The sequence below is a fragment of the Abrus precatorius genome, unplaced genomic scaffold (genome assembly GCF_003935025.1).
Source record: "Abrus precatorius isolate BTA unplaced genomic scaffold, Abrus_2018 Scaffold8, whole genome shotgun sequence".
Classification (NCBI taxonomy): Eukaryota; Viridiplantae; Streptophyta; class Magnoliopsida; order Fabales; family Fabaceae; genus Abrus; species Abrus precatorius.
Window position 1 is genome coordinate 30,990,327 of NW_020874428.1, and position 25,284 is coordinate 31,015,610.

Consider the following 25,284-nt stretch of genomic DNA (forward strand, 5'->3'; position numbering starts at 1 on the left):
ATAAAGTCATGCTGCAATTTGGCAATTCCATTAGGTGCGTACCATCCCAATTTTCCCATTAAGAACAAAAATTCAAATTGGAATTACATTTAGGATCATCATACCGTCTGGGATTTGTAGCATGAATAACGAACACTATAGATTCCATTAGATTCATCAAGCCACCCCTTGGAAATAGGAATTCATCCAGCTATCTGATTAGCATCTTATTTCGCATGACGAATAAAGAATTCATTTCAAAAAGGCATCTTCACTTTTCCAATTACACAATCAAGATCAACTTTCTTGGTTTTGAATACACTATTCATCTGGCCTGCATATTCTTGAATAATCAAGAATGGGAAGAAGGGTAACCCAACTATAAATTCAGTAGCCGTTAAATATAGGAACCTTGACAAAAATCTAGAATACAAATTCATATTTGAATTGCAATTAGGATAACTATACCATCCAGGTTTTTATATATAAAAAAGGAACACAGTAGAGTGCGTTAGATTCATAGACATCTCTTCGAAATAGGATTTCATCGAGCTGTCCAATTCAGGGTCATTAGCTCAATGATTCCATCCTTTTGCAGATGATGAATAAAGAATTCATTCCACGGCGGCATCTGCACTTTTCTGGTTACAAGATCAACCTTCTTGGTTTTGAATACCCTATTCAAGTAGCCTGTGCGCATTCTTGAATAACCATGGATGAGACAAAGGGTAACCCCACAATAAATTCGATAGGAGTTAAATATAGGCAAAAATATAGAGCATAAATTTGTATTTGAATTGCATTTGGGGTAATTATACCATCCACGTTTAATATTAGAAATGCATTTAGGGTCAAACAAAATATTATGTACGCAATGAATAATGAATTATATTGCAGTTCTAATCAAGGTGCATGTCCCAGTTTTACAGTACCAATAAAATTCATTTTGAAATTTCTCCAGCACAGCACTTGGGCTTTGCATCATGAATAAGATTTCACACTTAAGTTTCCTTTGATGTAATGATCATCAAGGCATCCAATATGCATTTAAAATTTTAATAAAAATAATTTATCTGCATTAGGGTCATTAAGGCTCCAACATATCATTTCAGAATAATACTGTGAATGAAAAATCCAAACTGCTGTTGGACAACTCCATTTAGGTTCTCATACCATCACAATTTTCACATTATGAACAAAAAAATCATACTGAAATTGCATTTTGAGTATCATACCATCCAAGTTTTATATAACAAAGAGTTTACACTGTAGTGTCCACTAGGGGGTCAAGTAACATTTGATCTTGTAGTCAAATTTATTGTCATTAAGGTTCCAAAATAGCATTTTTGCCAGATGATGATTAAAAAACTCATCTCACAGCGGCATCTTCATTATTCCATTTACACAAACAAGATCAAACTTCTAGGGCATATGTACCTATTGACAAGTCAGCACTCTCGTGAACAATCAAGAATGAGAAAAATTGTAAACATTGGTCCCATGAAATCAATTAAAATTCTGTGAAAAAAGAAACAGTTATCTTGCAACAGGGTCAGTAGGGCTCCATCTACCATCCCAAATTTACACCATGAACAATAAAGTCGTACTGCAATTGGTCAATTCCATTAGGTGCATACCATCTAATTTTTCCCATTAAGAACAAAAATTCATATTGGAATTACATTTAGGATCATCAGTACTGTCTGGTGGGTTTTATATCATGAATAACGAAGACGACAGACTGCATTAAATTCATCAATTACATATATTGGAAATACGATTTGATCCCGGTGACTGATTTATCATCATATTTCAAATTATGAATAAATAATTCATTTCATAGACGCATAATGAATTTGACAGGCATTCAAGATAAGCAACTTGGGCAAAAACTCTACTCAATGGACTCTACTCAAACACAGAATTTGACAGGTCCAGGTATTACAATTTGCTTGTGTTCCATACCAGTACAATGAGAACTCTACTCAAACAATTGCCTGCTCACTCTCAAATGCATAAAAACAGTATTTTAGTGATAGTAAACAATACAGGGTTGATTAAATTATAAATACAACGCGTGCTTACATTCCCAATGGACCTGTAGGTTTCCTTGATTTGGATTCAACAGATCTATCATTTTCTCATTATATAACTCTAAAAAAATTTACTCATCAAAAGAACAGATAACAAGGTTAAGCATGACAGGAACATGGAGGAAAATTATTGACATTAGAGAATGCTTAATTTGCTCCTGTGCAGGAAAAAAAAAATTGATGATGAAGTTCATATAGCCATAAAAGGGTATCAGCAATAGAACTTGATGCTTATTCCATTTATGCGAGCAAGGATTCACTCGTAAACATGAGGGTGAGGCCTTGATGGTCATTTGTTGAATTGTCATCCAACAAAGCATTGACAGCACCCAAAAAAGCGTAAGTCTTTCCATGAATGTGAATTCTGGTAATTGACGAACCAGGAATCACCGAAAATCTTGTGAAATATGGAGTCTCTTCCGTCCGTGTCACAGAACAGAGGCCTCATTGCACGGTAACCTATGACAGAGGGCTCATTGCCCAGGTACCTACAAGTTCTCATCAGCATCCATCTGTCAGAATAATTCTAATTTAAAATTTTTATCTCTTCCGCAAATAATAATAACAATAATATAGCCAACAATGAGATGAACTGCAGTGCTGTATACTTAGCCAAGTTGCAATTGGATATCATAACCTTGTCTTGTCTTGAACTGTGTTTATCCCAAAAAGGCATAACGACACCAATTGCCTTTCAACCCTGTTGATCAACAACAGATTATTCATGTAAATCAGGAAAACAAGTTTGAAGGTATTTTTTATTTAAATAAGCAATGTAATATCCATAATAAGCATATAGAAGCATTCACAGAAATATTTATTGGGCACTACTGTGGAAATCTAATTAAATTCTCCTTCAGCGACAGCAATTGCTCTTGTGATAGGACATTGAAGGAAGGGATATCATAAGCATCACTACAATTATCTGCCACACCACACATTCTCAGCATCTGCACCTTGACTTGTATGCAGAAGCTGTATTATGAAAACCTTCAGGTAGAACAATAAGTGAATAAATTTTTTAGGTGTAATGAAACTGCAATAATGTCCAGAAACCACACTTGGTTCACTTTAAAGTTATCATAAACCAAATAATCATATATCCACCAAATGTGGCAATTGCCTCAAATTTGCATTGTGAACTTGAAGAATGCATTTGGAGCAACAGAGGATCAATATCATCCAGATTGTTATCATCAATAAAGAATCTGTATCCAAGTTTTCTTGAGAGTCTTCCAGGCATCCCCACTTCAATACAAAACCACTGAACAAAAGAACCATCTCCTACCCAATCAAGGATCATTTTAGGGTCAATCATGCCACAAAGAATTCACGTTGCAGTTCTTTATAAGCTGCATATCATCCCCAAGTTTAGTTTAACAGTTCATTTTGAAATAGCTCCGGCATAGCATTCAGGTTTTACATCATAAATAAGATTTCACACAGAAAATTCCTTTAATGATCATCAAGGCATCTATCGGCATTTAACATTTGGTAAAAGAGAATTTATCTTGCATTAGGTCATTAAGGGTACAACATACCATCCCAAATTTACACTACGAATAAAAACTCACTGCAATTTGGCAATTCCATTTAGGTACATACCATCCCAAATTTCCCGCTAAGAATAAAGATTCATATTGGAATTGCATTTAGTGTCATCAAACCGTGCACGTTTTATAACACGAAATTTCATAGGGCTATGTTAAATATACTTAACTTGGACAAAAATCTAGAATGCAAATTCATATTGGAATTGCATTTTGGATACCATCAAGGTTTTATATTGGAAATGCATTTAGGATCAAACATAATATTATGTCCACAATGAATAATGAATTTATATTGCAGTTCTATTTAGGGTGCATGTCTCAGTTTTACAGTACCAATAAAATTCATCTTTGAAATTTCTGCCGCATAGCACTCAGGTTTTGCATCATGAATAAGATTTCACACTTAACTTTCCTTTAATGATCATCAAGGCATCCAACATGCATTTAAAATTTTAATAAAAAGAATTTATCTTGCAGTAGGGTCATTAAGGCTCCAACATATCATTTCAGAATAGTACTGTGGATGAAAAATTCAAACTGCCATTGGACAACTCCATTTAGGTTCATGCCATCACAATTTTCACACTGTGAACAAAAAAATCATATTGAAATTGCATTTAGAGTATCATACCATCCAAGTTTTATATATAGGGTCAAGTAGGCATCTCTTGGAACAAGTATTTGATCTTGCAGTCCAATTTATTGTCATTAAGGTTCAAAAATAGCATTGTTTGTCAGACGATTAAAAAACTCATCTCACAGCAGCATCTTCATTATTCCTTTTACACAAACAAGATCAAACTTCTAGGGCACTGTACCCTATTAGACAAGTCAGCACTTTCTGGAACAATCAAGAATGAGAAAAATTGTAACCCAACAATATATCTAGCAATAATCTAAAATACATTCCAAAATCTGGGTTCAGAGAATTCTCATTACGAAAGAAAAAGCATAAATTGCCTCAAAAACTGGAAACACGTTTTAGACATTGGTCACATGAAATCAATTAAAATTCTGCTAAAAAGAAAGAATTTATCTTGCTACAGGGTCAGTAGGGCTCCGTCGTACCATCCTAAATTTACACCATGAACAATAAAGTCATACTGCAATTTGGCAATTCCATCAGGTGCATACCATCCAATTTTCCCACTAAGAACAAAAATTCATGTTGGAGTTAAATTTAGGATCATCATGGGTTTAAAATCACGAATGACGAACACAACAGACTCTATTAAATTCATCAATGACATTTATTGGAAATACGATTTCATCCCGCAATCCGTCACTAGGGTCAACAATAACATCTTTTCTCAGATAATGAATGAAAACTATTTTCAAAGAGACCTTAGGGTCATCAAACCATCCAGATTATGGATAATGAATAAGTAACATGATTCATCCTGCATGATTCCGACATAGGGTCAGTAGGCTCAACGAAACATCTTTTTTTCATACGATGAATTTAAACTCATTTCAAAGAGGCCCTAGGGCCATCAAACCATCCAAATTATATATAATGAATAAGGAACACGATTCATGCTGCATTCGGACATAGGGTCAACAATACCATCTTTTTTATGATGAATCTGCATTCGGACATAGGGTCAACAATGACATCTTCTTTATGATGAACGAAAATTCATTTCAAAGAAGCACGTTATCAACCTTATTGGGTTTGTATACCCTGTTCGACGAGTTCTTGAATAATCAAGAATGAAAAGACGGGACGTAGCAGTGATAAATTGACTCAAGACAAGAAATCCGGTTTTAAATCACTTGAAATTAATCAAAAAAAAAAATTCAAAGAACAAGATTAAAAATCGAGGGAGAATTTATTTGCCTCAAAACAAGAAACCCGGTCCTAAACTTCAAACGCATTTGTATACCCTGTTCAACAGCTTCTTGAATAATCAAGAATGAAAAGAAGAGGCGTAGTAGAAGTGATAAATTGCCTCAAAACAAGAAACCCGTTTTAAACTTTAAACACGCAAAATCGATGAAAAACAAATTTTCAAAGAACAAGATTAAAAATAAGAGGAAGAGACGTAGCAGTGATAAAGGCCTGAGAGCCAGTTTACAAAAATGATTGATTGGAGCCAAGATTACATGAAAGATCACATCTTAGTGGCAGTGATAAAGGCCTTTCATCAATGACAGCCAATAAGGAAGGCCCGGCAACGAAACTTCGTGTGAGAAAGTGCGACAAATAGAAAAGTGCGTTGTTGTGTCACATTTGTGTCATATTTATAAAGGCAACGTTGGGAATATTGTCTTTTCTCGTATCTATGGGCCTGGGCCCAACTTCTAGTAATAATTTTTTTCCTAAATATAATTACTGCAACAAAAAAATATGAAATATAATTACATTTTTATTAAACGCAAATATTCTAGATTATTTTTATTATTATTGTAATGAAATATTGTTATATTTTGTAAAAAAATAATTAGAATATCAAATATAAATATTCTATAATGTTATTTTATTATTTTTAATCTTAAATAAGAAGGTTATGAGCATTAAAAATATAAGGTATTAATCTTAAATAAAGTTTCCCAGTTTAATTGAGAAACACAATATTGTATTTTTCTTTTCTTGTCCACATGAAATAAGAAAAATACAATATTGTACTTGGATTGTACTCAGCTTCAACTTTGGAGACATGGGCGTGCTAGAATTCCGATGCAAGGAAGCATTCATTAAATGATGTGATTAAAATAACTCATACGAAATTTATTTAAACTAATTTTACTATTTAAGTGCTTCAATCAATGTTTAATTAATTTATAAAATTAATTTACAAATTTTAACTCAACTTAATAAATTATATGATGAAATTTATCAAAACAAACTTAAAACATGATTATTCAATACACCTTAAATTCTGGAGTTGCAACTTGTGAATAATTTTATATAAAAACAATAGCAAGTATAAAAATAATGTAAACATATTATGAAATAATAATAATAATAATAATAATAATAATAATAATAAAGAAGGGTGTATTTAGCTATGATAACCTTTTAATCTGTGATTTCTCACGTCACTTTAACTACAACAACTAAGTGCTCCTAGCTTTTCATATTTTTATAACAATTAAATTGAATATAAATCAAAAGCATTAATTTAGTCTTAACAATTTACTAATATTATATTTTATTTAAGACACGGTTTTAATTTTTGTTCCATTTTTAACTATGTTTTAAACAAATAATAATTTAAACATGACGTTATATTATTCTTGTAAGACGACTAAATTAAGATAAAAGTCTAAATTTTCATATTAAATTTACATATTTGATTAAAATAAACCAATCAATAGTTATTTTCTAAAAATCACGTAATTTGAAGTTCTTCACTAACATGAGAAGATACATAAGAGCATAAATTAAACCATTGAATTGAATTTTTTTTAATATTCTATTTATATATTCTTTCTATTTTGCTTATTTTTTTAGTATTTACTTTTTAAACGTCTTCCTTTTTATCTTTCTTACAAATCAATAACAAACTTCCGAGTTTGGCATTTCAGAGAAATACATATAAAGCAATTTTATTTTATTTTATTTTTGTAGATAGCAGGTGATGTTTTGGGTGAAACAATAGCACAAAAAAAAGTAAAAAGATATTTAATCATCCCAAAAAACCAATGAATTTGGGTCTGTTAAAATGGATTAACTGTTTACATACCCCCAAATTACAAGATATTTATAATTTAAATAATAGTTTAAATACTTAACAAAAAAATCATTAATAAAAATAAAATATTAAAAAACTTAAAAAATATAAAAAGGATAAAAATATATTTTGTATTAAGAAATTATAAAACTATTATTAAGAAGATATGCGAATTTAGAAATATTCCTCGGCCCATATATCTCAAGACCGTTCGGTAAGAAATGAAGCGTAAACTGTTTGGTCTTATCATAAAATATTAGTGACACCTAATACGCGATCGTATTGGTCGCATATTTCAGGTATTAAAAAACTTGATTTAGGCCAAAGTGGTGAAGGCCTCAAAATTTATATATCCACTTTTTTATGCCCAAGCTCCTTCAATAACCACTATATAGACCCATTATTTATAAGCTTCTATAAGCACCACCCGTTCTATTTAATATTGAAATACAACTTCTCTCACAGTTTAAATAGAGGTCTTTCAAAAACATCACCACCTTCGCTTGATACCATGCACAAAGCACAAGCAATGCCTCTGGTAACAGAGGAATTGAAGTCCAAAGCAGAGGTGTATTATGGAGACCAAGTTTGCAGGGAAAAATTCTCTTTGTTGCTGGCAGAAATTGGTCTACCAGATGGGTTACTAAACATACAAGACATTGAAGAATGTGGGTATGTCAAGGACATAGGCTTTGTTTGGCTGAAGCTCCAGAAGAAGAGAGAGCACAGGTTTGATAACATTCTTGTATGCTATGATTCAGTGGTCACTGCTTATGTTGAGCCAAACAAGATCAAGAATCTCACTGGGGTCAAAGCAAGGGACTTTTTGGTTTGGTTCACCTTGAATGAGATTTATGTTAAGGGTCAACCAGAAGGACCTGTGATTACCTTCAAGTCTATAGTTGGCTTGTCTATGTCTTTTCCAGTGTCATTGTTCAAGGCAGGGAGAGAAGGAAAGGAAGAAGCAAAGGAAGAGAAGTGGTGGAGGATGATCAAATTGTAATTAGCTCATAAATAAAATAACAATAATAATAAATGAAAAAAAAATCTATTTGCATATGATGGATTATTCATCAGGGTCTGATTACGCTGATGGAATTAATTAATTGATGTACTTGTATATATTTTTTTAATGATTTATTGGTCGTAGTTTCACAAAATTAGTGGACCTCTGGGAAAGATGAGGTACCAGAAAGAGAATATGCTATGCAATGTTTGTTTCGTTCAGAATATGCCAATAAGTGCTTATTGTCTCTTTCCAAATTCTTCACGGAATCATATTGGAATAGAAGTGCGTGCCTTTCTTTTGCATGGCATACGTGAGACGGGGGAAAGGGTCATCATCTAGACTTTAGAATCGTGTTTGTGTTTGAAAGGAACATTTACATATGATGGAGACGATACGTTAATCACAAGGTAAAGCTTGTGGTTCAATCAATCTCGCTTTATATGTATTTCTCTGACAAAGGTAAAGGGCCTAAAAATGCATCTCGCTTTATCACAAAATGGAGATTCGAAACAGCAAATTAATGCTGCTAAGCTTCTTAAGCGTTAACAACTTAATATAATGTTTTCTTCATTAGCAGTTATATTAGAACTTTATAAGAGGAGCAACTTTTAACTTGACTATGGAAACTATATAATTAAGTGAGAAAATCGCTTTGCCAAAAAAATTAGAATCAAATGTGACAAAAATTATACACAAATATGATTTTCATTAAAGTTTTTAGTGGTCGTTTGATTTAAGGTTAAGTACAATTGATTTTAACAAAATTAATTTTAAATTATTAAATATAATTGAAATATGTATGTACATAAATAATCTCAGAATTCGTTTTTCAATTATAAAGCAAACAAGTCTTTGTTCTTGTTTTAACCTTGATTTAATATTTAACTAATTAAGAGTTTGTTTAAAAGGGGTCAGGTATACTTTATGAAAATAGCTTATGATTTTTATAATTTTTTTAAAACTTATTTCAATAAACTTCTCAGTATAACTTATAAAAATAAGTTTTTTTAAATTTATTTTAATAAATTTTATAATTAAATTTATGACACAATTTATTATTTTTTAAAAATATTGAATAAACATTTAATTAAAATATTCAACAAATGAAGTTTAATCTCATCAACTTCTAATAGAATATTTCTAAGATTTTTCCATGAATGCTATTTCTCGAGTTTTCTTTATATTTTTAATAAGATAATGGATATTCACAATTCACAAATACTCGTTACCACAAATATATACAATGAAGATTGATATACCTACAAATATGAGACTGATATTTATTCGTGGGATATATCATAAGATCAACGCATTTTACTATATTATTGTAAATATTGCTAAACAACGATATGTATGAGAAACAAACTAGTCCATTTCATGGACACAGATTTTTTGCATTGTTTTTCATTCATTAATATTGACGCAGTGGGTTTTAGTTATTTATATTTAGAAAAATTGCTAACCCAAAATGGTGGCCCAAGAACATAGCACTGGTGATTGATTATCCACGACTAGGAAGATGCTCGCCTGTTAGGAAAGAATGAATAAGTGAGAGAGCCTCACTGGGTTTGTTGAGTGGCACCAAGTGACCAGCTCCTCTCACAGTAACATATGTCAACCCTTCATATTCAACTATCCTTCCTCCAACCTACATTGTTAATTTTATTAACATACAAATTAAAATCATAAGATATAACTCATCAAATTGTGGAAAATCGAAGAGGTTAATATTGGGTGCCAACCTGATTATCATGGTACCAAGTTTGCCAACTAGATTGGAGAGGTAATCCAAGAGCCTCAACGCAATATCGTGTTCCTATCACTGGTACTCTGCCATCAGCATCTCCACTGTACCACAAACATACATATTAATTACTAATTAATACGAGTCATGATATTAAAATGATTATTCGAAAAAGGGTATCACGATAAAGGGCGTCTAGTGTAATCCCTGCATACAACACACATGACTCATGAGTACGTGACCCTTTCACCGAAAGCAAATAATTCCCTCCTGTCATTCATTCATTGCACATTGTTTATATATAAAGCTAATTATTGGGAGTGAGTTGTACACAATTCTCTGTTAATATATCTAGTGACTGCGTAATAATCTTTTTTTTTTCCCTTTCTTTAGTAGTAATTTAACATTATTGCTTTTTTAAAGGCAAAGAAAAGAGGAAAACAGAGAATACAGCTAAGAAATACCTGTAAATCCATATCTTAAGGCCACCCTTGACGAGTTTGGTGTAGATAGGTAGGATCGAAAAAACAGAGAAGTTGTAAGTCCGCAATATGGAATCACTAAGAAATGAGACAGAAATTAATATTTAATATTCAGCAGTAAAACTTAGAGAAGATCAATGAAGGGAACAAACTCTACTATTCTAGTGCTTACTTGCAAACCTTCCATGTTACGTTAGTGCCTCTTTTAGTATCTGCATGAAAAGATGACTTAACATCTACCCTATTGAAATATTCTTCTGCATATGTGGAATAACAAGGGTCATAGCCCCCAAAAATTCTCATTCTCTTTTTTCTATAATCATTTCTCACCTGCAAGAAGCAAATTTTCCTTTAACGTAAGAGTGTTGAACAAGAATTATATATTTAGAATCTATAAATTTGTGACATTTAATATATATACCTTTGTAAATGATTCAGGGCCGTTACTGTTACTATTATCAGCTTTTGAGGCTGTGTTGTTTAGACGACATGAAGGGGCATAAATGTTGTATATATCAATTTCTGAGTAATCTTGAAAGACTAGATTCATGGCCTGATTGCATTCTTTAGACCATTCCGATTTTTTAAAATCACATACTTGCTTTGTTTTATCGTATTGTTGGTCAGATATTACTGCGTGGCTCCATGCATATTCCAACAGGCCTTTATAGTCATAGTAATCATCAGTTTCTGGGTTCCCAGCCTGGAGATATAAATATATATAATATTATATATAGGAGTGTACGTGACAGATATATTTGTTTGGTTACGGAGGATTTACTTACAATAAAACCTTTAAGATTAATAAAGGGGTATTTGGTTCTGTCTTGGTTTCGATCAAAGACTAACTCTGCAAGCTGAGGGATATAGTGGCCTTGAAAATACGGACAAGGAAAATGTTGTTATAATAGTAGTGTACGTGACAGAGATATCATATTCATAGTGAAGTTAAACACTAACCAGCATAGCTTTCTCCTGAAATATAAAAGTCCCGGGATTTGAACTGTGGGAATCTTTGAAGCCAATTCACCAAGAAATTGTAAGCATCCTCGGCTAATTCAAGTAGTCAGTCAAAATTTGGAGAGTTTAGTTAATCAAGAAAATCAGAAAAAATATCTTCTGTAAAGGGAAAAAAGAAACTCACCCACAAAATTATCCTCTAATCTGGTAAGATCAGAAGATGTGTTAGTGTAAGAAAATCCAACTCCAACTGGGGACTCCACAAATAGCAAATTTGCCTCTGCAAGGGGTGTAAAATTTTCAAGTGAGCAAAATAAAGCATTGATTTTTTTCACCCCTTATTTTTGTTCTTTGGGCAATACTTAGTAGCATAGTAATAATTGGATGTATGTAACAAGAGATAGTCAAACAACACACTAAATAGTCTAAAGAATGAAACAATATATAAACCTTGATTCCAAGAGTAGGGGTTGAAATGCAACCCTTCCCCATTTTTGTTGACTATAAGAGGTCCAACCTCAACAGCTGCACCATACCCAATGGAGGAGCATCCAGGTCCTTTAGAAGCAAACCCAGAAAGATAAAAAGAAATATTATAAGCATAACTGGATCATTATAATCTTACAGGGAACTAATAAAATCATATAATAAAAACTATATAATAATATGAGATGGTGCTTGACATATGACAAGCTTTGATAATAACTAATCACATACCTCCATTGAGCCACAGAAGGAGAGGCTTCTTGGACGGTTCAGATTGAGCTTCAAAGAACCAGTAGAAAAGGGCCCTCCCATAGTCTTCATTGACAGTGATGTAACCTGAAAAGTGTGAAACTGAAGGGCTTGAAGGTTGGCCAGGAAGGTTAGTTATTCTATCAGATTCATAGGTTCCCACATTTATATCAGATGCTTTAATGAAGGAACTAGTTAAAAGAAAGAAACATAGGAGCTGGAGACACAGAATAACACCCATATCTTCACTTAAAATTGACAACTTTGGCCCAAACATGGTATTGATTAGTCTCACTTTTATAGTGCTAAGTAACCATAGTGAATAAGATCTCTTGGAATTGTCAGAAATGGGTAATATACACTTGGAATCGGCCGTACCCACACAAAAATCCACTAGAATAAGTGGGCACTACGATGATGAACTATTATTTTATCAGAACTGCTAAGTTTATTTGTCACTACCCTTTCTGAGTCATCGTGAGGGGCCCTTTCTCGATCAATTATATCATATCACATTAACTTTTTTACACTTATCTTTATGAAATGAGTGGATAGACAAGTTTATTCTAACCAAAATTTCACTGTATCGTTGGATTGATTCACTTGTTTTTTTAGCTAAATTCTTCAGGAAAGTTTTTCCAAAGGTTAAGTATTTCTATTATTTGTCAGGTAAAATTTGAGTTAATAGATTAAATTAATTATTAATGGATGCATTAAAACGGGACATAAATATTTATATTGTTACTTCATCTCTTTTAAATTATTTGTCATTTGGGAAGTTTTAATTTACTTTAAAAAAATCACTTGAAGAGAATATCTTTTAATTATTAATTTTACTTATTAGTATATTGTCTAATAGTTTAATTAATTCACAATTATATTCTAGCTTTTTAATAAAAATATTTGGGCTAAAATTATTTGTTCATAATAACTAAGTTTTAGCAGTTTTTTCAACATGTATCTAATAACATATAAGAACTTATAAATAATTATGTTTTTTTATAAAATTTACATGATCTAATGTATTGAAAATCACACAATAACTTTAAATGTTATAACGTTTAATAAAATATTATTATTTATTTATTTCTTGTTATATATCTTGAAGTATGCATTAAAAATTAATTTTTTAAAATGTATGTATTATCTTGAGAAACATATAATTTAAAGTATATGAAATATTTAATCAATGCGTTGACTAATCAGTCCTAGTCGTTTCCTGTTAAAAAATTATTACTTTTTAATTGTTATTATAAAAGGTAAAAGACATTTGTGTACTTATTTTTTGTCAAAAGATATTTATGCACGTGTACTAAGCTTACTTTACTGGGTTGTCGTCAATTTTGTGGGATTCCAGTGATTAAAAGATATTTAATTCATAATTAAATTTGATCCAGCCCAGTTTCATTTAAAATTTTGTTGGTTCATAATGGGTAGCCCAAATGGACCCAAATTAACACCTTTAATTTCACGTTGATATCATATACATTCTTTTTTATATATAAGAAAAACACATTCTTTTAAAAGTGACATTGACGGAATCTAAAATCTTATTTTAGTTTATAAGAATAACTTACAACTCTTTTTAACTTATTTTAAAGCTTTTTATGCATATTTTTCGAACTTAGATTTTTGGGTTTGTTTTTCCATTGGATTGTTTAATTGTTCTGCAGTCAGCTTAGCTTCTGGGTTGTATGTTGCATAATCTTTTTAAGTTTTATCCATCTTACTTTACATTTATAATTAGTTATTTCAAATTTATTTTAGTAATTTTTTATTAATTAATATTAGAAAACTTACATTTGGCGTTTTGGCTGCACATTTTAGAACATCTATAGTGAATTTGAGCATTCTATTAATTTATCTTACGTCGTAGCAAAGAAGAGATCATGGTTCCTGCGAAAAACAAATCAACGACTTGCATTCTATGTGCATGTGCAGGGTGCAATGCATGGAATTCTACTAACAGGGAGTGATAATCTTAACACGTTGAAATTTTGGTAAAAACGAGATAAATAAGCTTTACAACGAGAAGGTATCATAATACTTCCAGTGAGACATTAATAATATATCTTCTTGTTGAAATTGAAAATTTCAAGTTATCAATTGCTAAGTTTCAAGAGGCTGAAGAATTAATTTGGCATTCTTCTTTTGTGGTTTCGTTGTCCTTCTAAAGGAGAATGGTCGAATAATGAATCTTGAGAAGCGGCTCAAAGGATCTTGGGGTCCATCCATCTGATAATGACCAAACCGCCAATCTCGTTCAATATAAGGTCGCTGTATAGGTTCATCAAGTCCACCTGTTAATTGTTATGAGAAGTAAGAAAACTTATTAGACATTAATCCATATAACCACGACAAGAAAAAGTCTGACCATGTTCATACCATTGCAAATATCTTTTAAATGTTTCAAATGGGGTAACTTTGCCCAGCATTTTCTTTTTTTCATTTTTAATTTATTCCATGTATACCTTGACACACGGTGTTGTATATTTGCCTGGTCTGGCCCCTGCCAAATTCAGTGGGAGGCACTCGGGTCAGGAATCAGAAGCCAAACGACTTCTATAAGTTCTGCTTGGACTAGAAACAGTATTGAGGGGGCAGGATTGGCTTTCTTAGTTTTAAGCTTATGCAATCTACTTGAGGTTTAAAGCTAATCTCAAAATAATAAAGACAATATTTGCAGAGCCTCTCTGAACTTTTAATTCAAAGACCTTAAAAATGGAATTCATATTCTGTGGGTTGGTCTTGACTAAAGTACTACTAACTATGCAACTGCTGTCCAAGGCACTAACTAATGATTTTTCTTGTAATATGTTTACACAGTGCTAAGACATCAGTTGTATTGACAAGGAGGTAAGATCTTACTAAGCTTCACTCTAAAGGTTTGAAAGACAGTAAAAGCATCTGAAACTCTATCCTCATATGTGGAGGATGACAACGTTTTCCCTGCATTGTCATTTAACTTACAAGATCCTGGAACTGTTTTTGGCTAAAATTCCATCAATGGTGCTGGTTGTGTTGAAAAGGGGGAAATGTGTTGTGTTGTATAGAAAGGAAGTCATTCCATTCTTAAAGCAAGCGGCAGTGCTTGACTGCAGCAGACGTAGCAGTCAAGTATTGCTCCATCCATAGGGTACCCAAAATAGAATTCTGACACAGTCACACAGGGCTTCAATAAGGAATCATTCAGAACTAAATTCATTGAAGAATGTTTAGAATTCTAGTTAAAATAGGAACTAGGAATATCATCATCGATTTTGCACATTGCTGATATAGCTAAAAACAAAATGTTAAAAATCCAGGGGAAATTATGAGTAAATAATTACCTGCATACATTAAACGACGTTTATCTACAGCACGATAAAATGGCCTTGTTTTCTTCTCTTTGGCAGCTCTTTGGAGTTCATCCCATGCTCTGTCACGATCTTCACGAGTAACTTTACCACTTGTCACAATCTGCAACCAAGACCCATAGGAAGTGTCACGTAAAATTAAAGAAAACAAATGTCATGGGAAAACAAGTGCAGAGAGGGAGTTCAAACTTTAGAAAATAGATGGTATGAAGGGCGAGGGATCCGTGCAAGATTATTTGCCCGGTCAACTGCAACAAGCCCAAACTTGGGACCATATCCATCAGCCCACTCCCAATTATCAGAAATAGTCCAGAACAGATAACCAAGCACAGGCACACCCTGTAGAACAATTACAAGAAGGTTTAACACAAAATTGGTGTTTACAAAGGAATAGCTTAATTTTAAGCAGATAAAAATTAATTCATAGTCAAAACCATGGTCATGGCAGCATAAACAGCAAGCACATGCTCCAAGAGATATGGACGGCGGATCAAATCTGTCTCATCTGAAACCCCGTTTTCAGTAATGATGAAGGGGATGTTTAGATGTTTATATCTTTCATGGAACTGAAGCAACATGCGGTATAAGCCATCGGGATATACCCCACGACCAGATTCACTGTACTCATCGTTTTCCACCAGCTTCAGGCCTGCACCCGAAACCACTTCCTGAAATAAATGTCAGAATTGTCATGTGAGTATATGCAAGATATCATGGATGGTGAACTATCAAGATTATTAAAGCTAACCTGTCCGTAGTAGTTTATGCCTATAAAGTCCAGCTTGTCAGATATTCCATCAATGTATGGGAAGAGAGTCAATGAATTAGCCAGGGAAACAGCAGCAATATCAAACAGACCATAGGGTCGCATAAATGACACATGATGTGCTACACCGACTATTGGATTTAATGAGTTACTGCCAAAAAGTTATTATAGTTCAGACAATTACCAACATAAAATTAGAAAAGAAACTAAGTAAAGTGATAAGCTCTAAATGTTTAGCCAACTAAATGTGAAGGGAGGAGAAGGCATGAAAGAATTGGTTATGCTAGAAAGATACAGCAGCCAAAAACTCAAACAGAGAATGGATGTAGACTGAAGCTTACCGTTAACCAAAACCTAGAAAAGATAACCCTCGGAAAAGAGGACAGATATTATTATAAAAACGTTGTTGAATGTACAAATATTTTCAAGTTCTATGAGCAAGTCCCTGATGATATATATATTTTGGTAAAGCTCTGATGATCTATATGCCCAACATAAAATTGCAACAAATTCTGAAGCTTCTTTGAGAAATAAGCACCTTAGTTCATGGATGTAGTCATATGCCTTTGAGTGTGCAACAGACATCCAATGCATGGCCTGCTGGAAAACACCAGTTGGAAGTGCAGAAGTAGCAGCCTCAAGCATATCAGGGTGACCACCAGGCCAAGCTCCAGCACAATAAGTTAGCATGCAGAATACATGGGGCTCATTAAAAGTTACCCAATAGTCTACTAAATCTGATACACTGTTTACAACAAGCCTGCATGGAATGGGAGGATATGAGAAATAATTTCATGAATATACTATCATAATATGAGTAACTCCATAGGCCTAGACATTAATTTGAGACAAGGATGAAAAGGAAAATCATATATAGAAGGAAGAATTACAACCTCTATACTTTCCCAAATGTATTTTTAAAATACTCACACATGAGTTAGTATCCATCGGTAAAGAGACAGAAGGATGGTTAAATGTGACAGAAAAATCAGAAACTATAGTATCATAATGGAGTCAAGATGGAGAATTCACAAAGGAAGGCATTTCATCACTGATCTATCAGTTTTTTTTTTTAACTTTAAATGATTTTCTTAGTATTTAGCATTGCTTAATTGTTCTTTTGACAAGCAAAAAAAATACCACATTTTAGCTTCAAAAAGTGTAATGGGGGCCAGAGCCATGAACATGTAGTTCCATTAATTTGTTTAGAATGAACCTAAAGATTTCCATAGTCTACTTGGCATATTTGGTTCAGCACCCACTATTTAAGCCTGACATCTTGCTTCACTATCTTGTGTGATTTAAACTTCACATTGCTTAATCTGCACTAACAAATTGCTGTTATCCTATGGAAATATTCATCGAACTCAACCTATTTAGGTCAATCCTGTTTTAAACAATATTATTCTATTTAAATCATTGAATGAAGTATTTGTTTGTTGACATATATTTGTAAAAGCTTAACATAATGGAAACGGGTATGCCATGACCGGTTAATATACTAGTCTTCAAGAGAACAAACACGAGATAAAGATGTAATTTTGCAGTAATTGATCCAGTCCCATAATTGGACTACTGTTTGGCAAAATGCCATGATGATGGGAAAAAGATTGACATATGAAAGAACTTTATTTTGTTACTACTATAAATGTCCTCAAGTAAACCACAAGCATCCAACACAATCAAGAAAATAAATATTTATCAGACATAATGTATACACTTCATTCATTTACAACTATAGATAGGCTGGCACATGGCAGCAGTTAATCTGACTTGAGAGTCATCCACAGCAGGTAGAGTAAAAATGGCACACACACAACAACCACTGAAGGAAAAATTAACCTGGTAAAGTCCATGAAATAATCCACTGTCTTTTCCAGCTTCCAACCTCCATACTCACCAGCCCAGGGTGGTAGTGAGTGATGAAAAAGAGTGAGCATCACCTTCATTCCATTTGATCGAACCCTATTGATGAGCCACTTATAACGCTCCAACGCAGCATAGTTAACCTAAGAAAGAATGATAGATGACTTACTTATAGTTGAATTGGTGGATTAGGTTCAACATAAACCGTCCAAAATTCAATATATATATATATATATATATATATATATATATGCTCCATTACAGAAGCTATTGACTAAAGCTTATAGATGAATGGCACTATAAGTCTATAACTCATCATCATTATGAAAGGTCAGCATCCAACTTACAGATTCTTTAAGGTTGTTGACTGGCTCCACTGGCATGATTCTTGACCAATCTATTCCCATTCGGAAAACAGTAACACCAGTATCCTTGGCCAATTTTAGTTCTGTATCAGGTTCAGACCAAAACCTTAACCTCTCCTCCCTGAAAACCAGGAATTTTTCAATATTCTATTTTGCTACAAAACTACAGTGGGTTGTAGGAGTGAAAGGAACAGGAGGGTAAAATTTTCAATTTTGAATAAAGAGACTTGTATAATGTGAACTTTATAACAATAAAAAACAAATTATTGGAAGGTTTGGTTTCGTGATTTTATTCCTTTCATTCTAAAAATTACAAAAAAGAATATTTACAAGAAATGTAAAACCTTCCATCCCAAACAACAGTAATTAACATTAAAAGAAAAAAATAAAAAATGTGAGGGCTTACGGGTAAGGAACATTATGCCACGCAGTTACATTAGGACGGGTTTCTTCTTCTCCTTCTTGGCCTTCTACTTCCATGTACTTCTCAAAGCCTCTAATCATGGCCTCCATCGCAACCTTAAGAGGCTTCTTCCCCTTGTTAACTTGTGATGACGCACCCTGGTGGGACCCACCGTCGCCACCAGCAGAACCCATCACAGCATCCACCCTCTGCTTCCCCTCTTCACCATCACCTTCACCACTCTTCTGTTCAGCAAATTGAATCCAAGCATCGTCAAGCCTATCCTCAACATGTGCTGGCGCTGTCGCCAAACCAAAGAAAAACCCATCTTCTCCTTCTGCATTAAAAAGAGAAAAAGATAGCTTTTTTGAACATGGGAAACAAAAGAGAAAGAATCTAATTGTATTTTGTAAGAAAATTACCTGTGACGTTGAAGAGTGCGACAGTGGGAGAGGACTCGTCAATGGGAGAACGGAAAGGGCGAAGGTTTTTGTTGCGGAAACGAGAGAATGAAAAGGCGTTGGCGGCTACGGTGAGAGTCACCAGAGCTCCGGCGAGCTTCGTGGCGGCAACGAAAAGTCCGACCAACGTCATCGTAAACGCAAAAAATGCCAAGTGCTAAACAAAACCAACTCTTCGAGCCATAACGAACAAACAGAACATTGAGTGTGCACGTAATCTCCACTTCCACTTCACTTCATTCAGCGAAATCTACTTAACACGCTAACGCTTCCTTCACTGGCGTCTTCTGATTATCGTCACTGAGAGCGAGAGCTTTATCCATGTAGTGTGTTGGAGTTTGGATAGTACGGTTCAGTAACTTCACCTTTTTTTAAATTTGTAATTTAGTTTTTTATACATTATTTCGCAGATTTGGCTTGGACCTTGGGTTAAGATACTAAATATGTAGTAGTATCACTTACTTAAACGTTGCAAATATGTTACATACGTTGACCTTAATAATGTCAAGGGACCTTGTTTTATTGTTGGTAAATCAAATTTAATGGAAAATTTACGTTAAGTTTATGAAAAAAAAATTATAACCGTTTATTTTGTGCCCCGAATTTAATAATAAAAAAAAAATTGTATGAATGACATCATATTGATCCAGGGTATCTTACATCATATTAAATTATTAATTATTAAATTGGGTCAATGAATTGAAGCCTTTTTCTTTCAACTAATCGAGGGCTGATTTCTTTTTTGGTCAACAAGGGCTGACTGATTTGGGCCTATTACAGTACATTATAATCGTGGGCCCTGGCCCATATAAAAAGCAAGAGTGTTTGTGCCCTTGCCTCTATCAATCCGAAACACCATCTTCTCCGTCGCACTGTTGGTTTTGAATTAACACCGTTGACGGCAACTCCGGCCACTTTACAGGTACGCTCTGAATTTATCCCTCTTCATCTTCACACTATATAATTCACTGTTGCAAATTCTTCCAACCGTTTCCAATCAATAATAAACGCTTTTGTTTGCAGTGGACAGTCATGGCAGATAAAGATGACGAGTTATCGATGCCAAGGGATGCGAAGATCGTCAAGTCTTTGTTGAAATCAATGGGCGTGGACGACTACGAACCTCGCGTTCTACATAAGTTTCTCGAACTGTGGTATCGCTACGTCGTTGATGTGTTAACGGATGCGCAAGTGTATTCAGAGCATGCGGGAAAGTCTGCAATTGACTGTGACGATGTTAAGCTGGCTATTCAATCGAAGGTTAACTTCAGCTTCTCGCAACCACCCCCTCGTGAGGTAATATTAATAATTCGACTTTTTTTTATCCTATGGTTAGGTTTTGTTTTGTGTCCTGAAAAAAAAAAGGAAAATTAATTGCGTTTTATGTTCTTTATTATTGAATTTAGGTTGGTTGTAATTTTTCTGATATAAATTGCTCCAGGCAGTGCCTTTTTCATAATGCTTCTATTTTCTACCTTGTTTGTAGTTAAAAAAACAAAACATGTAGTGGTGATATGATTGGTTGTTGTTGATAGTTTGAAGCAACTTGCGGAAGTTTATGAGAGAGGTTTGGCTTGTATTTATCTAAGATAGACTATACTGCAATTTGTAAAACCCACCAAAGGAGTTGAAATTGTTCAATTAGGTTGTATCAGATGCAGTTAAGGTACTAATCAAGGTTGTCAAATTTGAGAATATATGTAAACTTGTGGAGTGTTCTTAGGCTATAGCTATACTCGTGTGCTCTTAAGAGTTTACTTAAACTAATACAAATGAAGCTTGCAAGTTCATTTGTAATTTTGTATGGTAAAATAAAGCACCAAGTGGGTATGGGACTGTGGGTGTGTTCCAATCTTCTAGAATGTTGAAAACGTTATTCAACAATAACAGAGTTGCACAATAATTAAGGAAGAATGATAAAGTAGAGATGGAGATGGAGCCTGACAGTGGAAAGTTTCTGTGAGCCTGTGAGATGGAGAAGTTGCTGGAACTGGGTTCAAACTGAAATTTTGCTTCATGGAGGAACTTTGTTTGCACTGGGCAGCTTGTGATCTGTCAGAGTGAGAGAGTGTTCGTTTGAGGCTGGAGCAGCTTATGCATGATGGAAAATTAGAATGAAGGCCCTAGCATCTAAAACACAGTCTTTTTGCAGAAGTTTTGGGGCAGCTTATTGGGTATGTTGTAGACTGCAACTCTGACTGAGTTTATGTGAAACTAGAAATTTACTCAAGTCTACCCAAATTTGTGCAAAAACAAGTTTTCAAGAGGGTTAACTGATTTTCTTTACCTAGAATTGCAAACATGTACTATTCTGAGTTAAATCACAGGCTCGACAACCATGGTACTAGCACCAGTGCTACATAGTTTTAAACAATTAATTTGTTTTTAAATTATCATACTGGATTACATAATAAATTACGTGCAAATTATTCTTGTCTTCTTTTCTCTCATGTGAGCTCTAGCTTTCTATGTCCCCACTTCTCTGTACTGCAGTTCTTTTGCTACCTTGCAGCATGTAATCTTGTGTTAATTTTTAATTATCAGTTTTTTGGGAATTATGGCTTAGGTTGCCATTTGGTGGGGTGGGACTATCACTTAATTGAAAATTATCTGGAAAGTAGAAATCTGTTGCTGAGATCCATTTCATTAGCTACCATATCATGAGCTGCAATAGAGATAATATTTGCTTGCGTGAAAGGATCTCTGTCTCTTTGGTGATCGAATAGCATCTGCACTGTTACTATAAGCAATAATATATCATCCTGGAAGATAATATGTTGAATGTAATCACTTGGCAGGTGCTTCTCGAATTGGCTCAAAACCGCAACAAGATACCATTGCCAAAGACTATAGCAGGACCTGATATCCCACTTCCACATGATCAGGACACATTAATCAGTCCCAACTACCAGTTTGCAATGCCAAACAAAAGGCCCCCAGAACCTATAGAAGAAACAGAGGATGAAGAAGCTACCAATCCAAACCCATCTCAGGAAGAGAAGATGGACGTGCAGCAGAATCCCCATCAAAGAGTGTCATTTCCCCTGCCCAAACGCCAAAAGGAATAATTTGAAGTCCCGTCTGCGACTAATGCTTAGTTTAGTCTAGCTCATATATAATTGTTGTACTACCGTGGTTGTTGCAAAAATCTATAAAAAATGGTAGCTTGTTGTTTTATTCTATGTAAAGTCAACTAGGTTTTGACATTGAAATTAAATTTCCAAATGGCTCATCTTGGTCTGAATATATGCTTCATTTCAAAGTCCTTGTGAACACAATCTTTACCTCAGCTGTATGAAACTCAGCGATTGATTTGGTGGAGCCTTGCAAACTTTGAAATCAAATTCAATATAGTATTCATAAGGATATGAAGTAACGGTATTCTGTTTAGTTTGTTCAACGAAAAATTGAGCTGTGCATATAATTGCAATTTCAATGGCTCAATTTCGATTGAATATTGAACAGTTTTTAAAAAATAATAGAACTGTTGTATAAGTGTTCTGCAACTTGTCCTATGCTGCAATCAGAAAATTCAAATTCAATCACAAGCACAGCTTCCACTTCTGTACACGCTCTATGGTTAGTTTTGTTCTTAGACTTTTTCATCCGAACACATGCTGTGAGATGGCTGTCAAGATAGGTCACTGCTGCCTAAAGAAGACAAAATCTTGAGACAGGTTTGAGGTGTGACCCGATACTATTAAAGTTTCATTTTACTGCCCCTGTTGTCTATCTCTCCATATACACATCTAACCATGGTTTTCATGTAAAAATCTCATTTCCTCAAAAATCACAAATGTCCGTCTTATTAGTTTTTCTCGAAGACTATAATTTCCATAGTTGAGGACTAATATGACCAAAATTTGTGATTTTTAGGAATTAATATTATATCTTTGTATTAGTAAGGAGTAATATACACCGGGTTAAAATTTTCTGGGGATGAATTCAGAAAACGTTTGAAAAGATGTTGGGCAACTTTGAAACTAGCACAAACAATTCCTATGCATACTTCTTTAGTGAAAGGATCGAAATTAATCACGACCATTTAACACACGAGTACAATTTAGATGAGCAAGCCAAAAGATGTTTCAAAATATTAATGTAATTTCTTGAAAATCACAAATTTAGGCTTAGTTTAATTTTTAGTCCTGTACTTCAACATATGTACAATTTTGATCTCCTTAGTTTTATTTGCATAATTTAATTTTTCTAATTTTTCAAATGTGCGAACTAAGTTTTCCACTCTAAAATTATATTTATTATTAAAATTATGATATTTGATTAATTTATACAATAAGTAATATATATATATATAATATTTAAATTAAAATATAAAAATAATGTATAAAATATAATAAAAGTCTTGATTTTAGAATGAAAATTTTAATCTGAGCATTTGAAAAATTAAAAGAACTAAATGTCAGCTTAAAATTATGAATACCAAAATCACACATAAGACCAAAACTATAATTAAGTCAGAAATTTATAACCTTATAAACTATAGTAATAAGAATATATTGATAAGTACTTAATTCACTTATTTAAATGCACCCCGTTTATTATCACTCCGAATAAAAATTAAAAAAAATTGCCGTAAAAGATTAAAAGTTGAATGAACAAAGGAAGAGTGATTTTCTTTCTTTTCTCTTTTTTTTTATCCGAGGAAGAGTGTTTCCTAAACTTAAAACAAATTCCTAACGGGCCCAAGCAACTTTCTATATCAGTTTCAACTTTCAAACAGTAAGGGCCCAATCCCCGAAGCAGAAAAAAAAATGGGTATACAGCATTAGATTTTAAAAAACCATATAGCAAATAAAAAAGAATAGTTTATATCTAGAAAATGTGTTTGATCCAGTAAAATATCATTTCTCTCAGATTGATTGTTGCATGGTCCTTCATAAGAAAACTGTACGGAACATGAATAAAGAGGAGAGGGGGAGGGTTAGGGGAATGTACTCTAATATTTTAATAAATTGTTATTTATTATCATTACATTGATTCATAAATAGGTGAGATAATAAAGAACGATACTATTAACAGTACTTATTAATTAAATTTAAAATTCCAACTGTCAACCAACTAATTGATATTGATATTTTTAATTCAAAAAAGGCTCTTATTACGCCAAAAATAGCTAGGATGGTCATCTCCACACCCAAACAATATTATTGTTAATTAATGAGCCTTCCAACCGTAATGTATTTCGAAATCAAAATTTTAAAATAACTAATGGGTCAGGGTTCGAGCCTGTTCCCCTTTTTTATATGTACATCATAGTCAAAACTAGCATCAGATACATGCATCTGTAATTTCCACCATGCATGGATAATTAGAAAGCCAAACATATGAGCATAAAATTATATCATACATATAACCTAAGTTGGACCACGAATATTTTGCTTACTAGCGGTCCATTAAATCATCATTTTTATTGACTAATGTGTTTAATAATAAACGGTTTAAATTATATGAACAAAATAATTTTTTTAAACAAGTTTTATTATTATTTTTCCTTGCTTGAAACTTCTCAAATCTCTTTTTTTTTTAAACTCAAAATTTACCCATAAAAAATATTAAATTTTATCATTTTTTTACTCCAACTCTTAATTTCATATTAAAATATCAATTTATCAGTATTTTTTATATTTCAAAAATAAGTTAGAAGATATTGGCATTACAAAAGACGAAAAAATGGGAGGAATTCTGTATACATTTTTTCTTTTGTATTGTGTGTATTCTCTTTCTTTTAATGGGTTATATAAGACTAAGTCTGTCCCATCAGTTCACATCGATTTGATATTAATTTTTTGAAGTTAAAGTTTTCAAACCCAGTTT

At 33.2% G+C, this 25,284-nt stretch overlaps 4 protein-coding genes across 6 annotated transcripts; 2 read left to right on the forward strand and 2 right to left on the reverse strand.

Moving 5' to 3' along the window:
* Nucleotides 1–7,813: 7,813 nt before the first annotated feature.
* Nucleotides 7,814–8,305, forward strand: LOC113874699. The gene has a single exon (XM_027512913.1). The coding sequence runs from the start codon at nt 7,814–7,816 to the stop codon at nt 8,303–8,305; it is 492 nt and encodes a 163-aa protein (XP_027368714.1).
* Nucleotides 8,306–9,812: 1,507 nt separating this feature from the next.
* On the reverse strand, nt 9,813–12,473 carry LOC113874700 (serine carboxypeptidase-like 26). Its single transcript, XM_027512914.1, has 10 exons — nt 12,215–12,473; nt 11,948–12,055; nt 11,682–11,777; nt 11,498–11,590; nt 11,323–11,411; nt 10,959–11,240; nt 10,710–10,867; nt 10,520–10,615; nt 10,054–10,159; nt 9,813–9,959 (listed from the first exon to the last, which is right to left on the reverse strand). The coding sequence occupies exons 1-10, from the start codon at nt 12,471–12,473 to the stop codon at nt 9,813–9,815; spliced, it is 1,434 nt and encodes a 477-aa protein (XP_027368715.1).
* A 1,657-nt stretch (nt 12,474–14,130) lies between these two features.
* LOC113845831 (beta-glucosidase-like SFR2, chloroplastic) lies at nt 14,131–19,812 on the reverse strand. 2 transcript variants are annotated; one of them, XM_027473461.1, is made up of 10 exons: nt 19,411–19,812; nt 18,992–19,325; nt 18,568–18,706; nt 18,197–18,363; nt 16,893–17,114; nt 16,337–16,505; nt 16,023–16,256; nt 15,778–15,927; nt 15,562–15,691; nt 14,131–14,532 (listed from the first exon to the last, which is right to left on the reverse strand). In XM_027473461.1, exons 1-10 carry the CDS (start codon nt 19,580–19,582, stop codon nt 14,342–14,344), a joined length of 1,908 nt encoding a protein of 635 aa, XP_027329262.1. In that variant the 5' UTR covers nt 19,583–19,812; the 3' UTR covers nt 14,131–14,341. The 2 variants fall into 2 exon arrangements, with proteins under 2 accessions (XP_027329262.1, XP_027329263.1); XM_027473462.1 differs by having other exon boundaries at nt 14,390–14,532; nt 15,570–15,691; nt 19,411–19,787.
* A 439-nt stretch (nt 19,813–20,251) lies between these two features.
* On the forward strand, nt 20,252–23,168 carry LOC113874958 (transcription initiation factor TFIID subunit 9). 2 transcript variants are annotated; one of them, XM_027513295.1, is made up of 3 exons: nt 20,252–20,371; nt 20,480–20,745; nt 22,248–22,710. In XM_027513295.1, exons 2-3 carry the CDS (start codon nt 20,482–20,484, stop codon nt 22,515–22,517), a joined length of 534 nt encoding a protein of 177 aa, XP_027369096.1. In that variant the 5' UTR covers nt 20,252–20,371; nt 20,480–20,481; the 3' UTR covers nt 22,518–22,710. The 2 variants fall into 2 exon arrangements, with proteins under 2 accessions (XP_027369096.1, XP_027369097.1); XM_027513296.1 differs by having other exon boundaries at nt 20,295–20,371; nt 20,473–20,745; nt 22,248–23,168.
* The last annotated feature ends 2,116 nt before the right edge of the window (nt 23,169–25,284 follow it).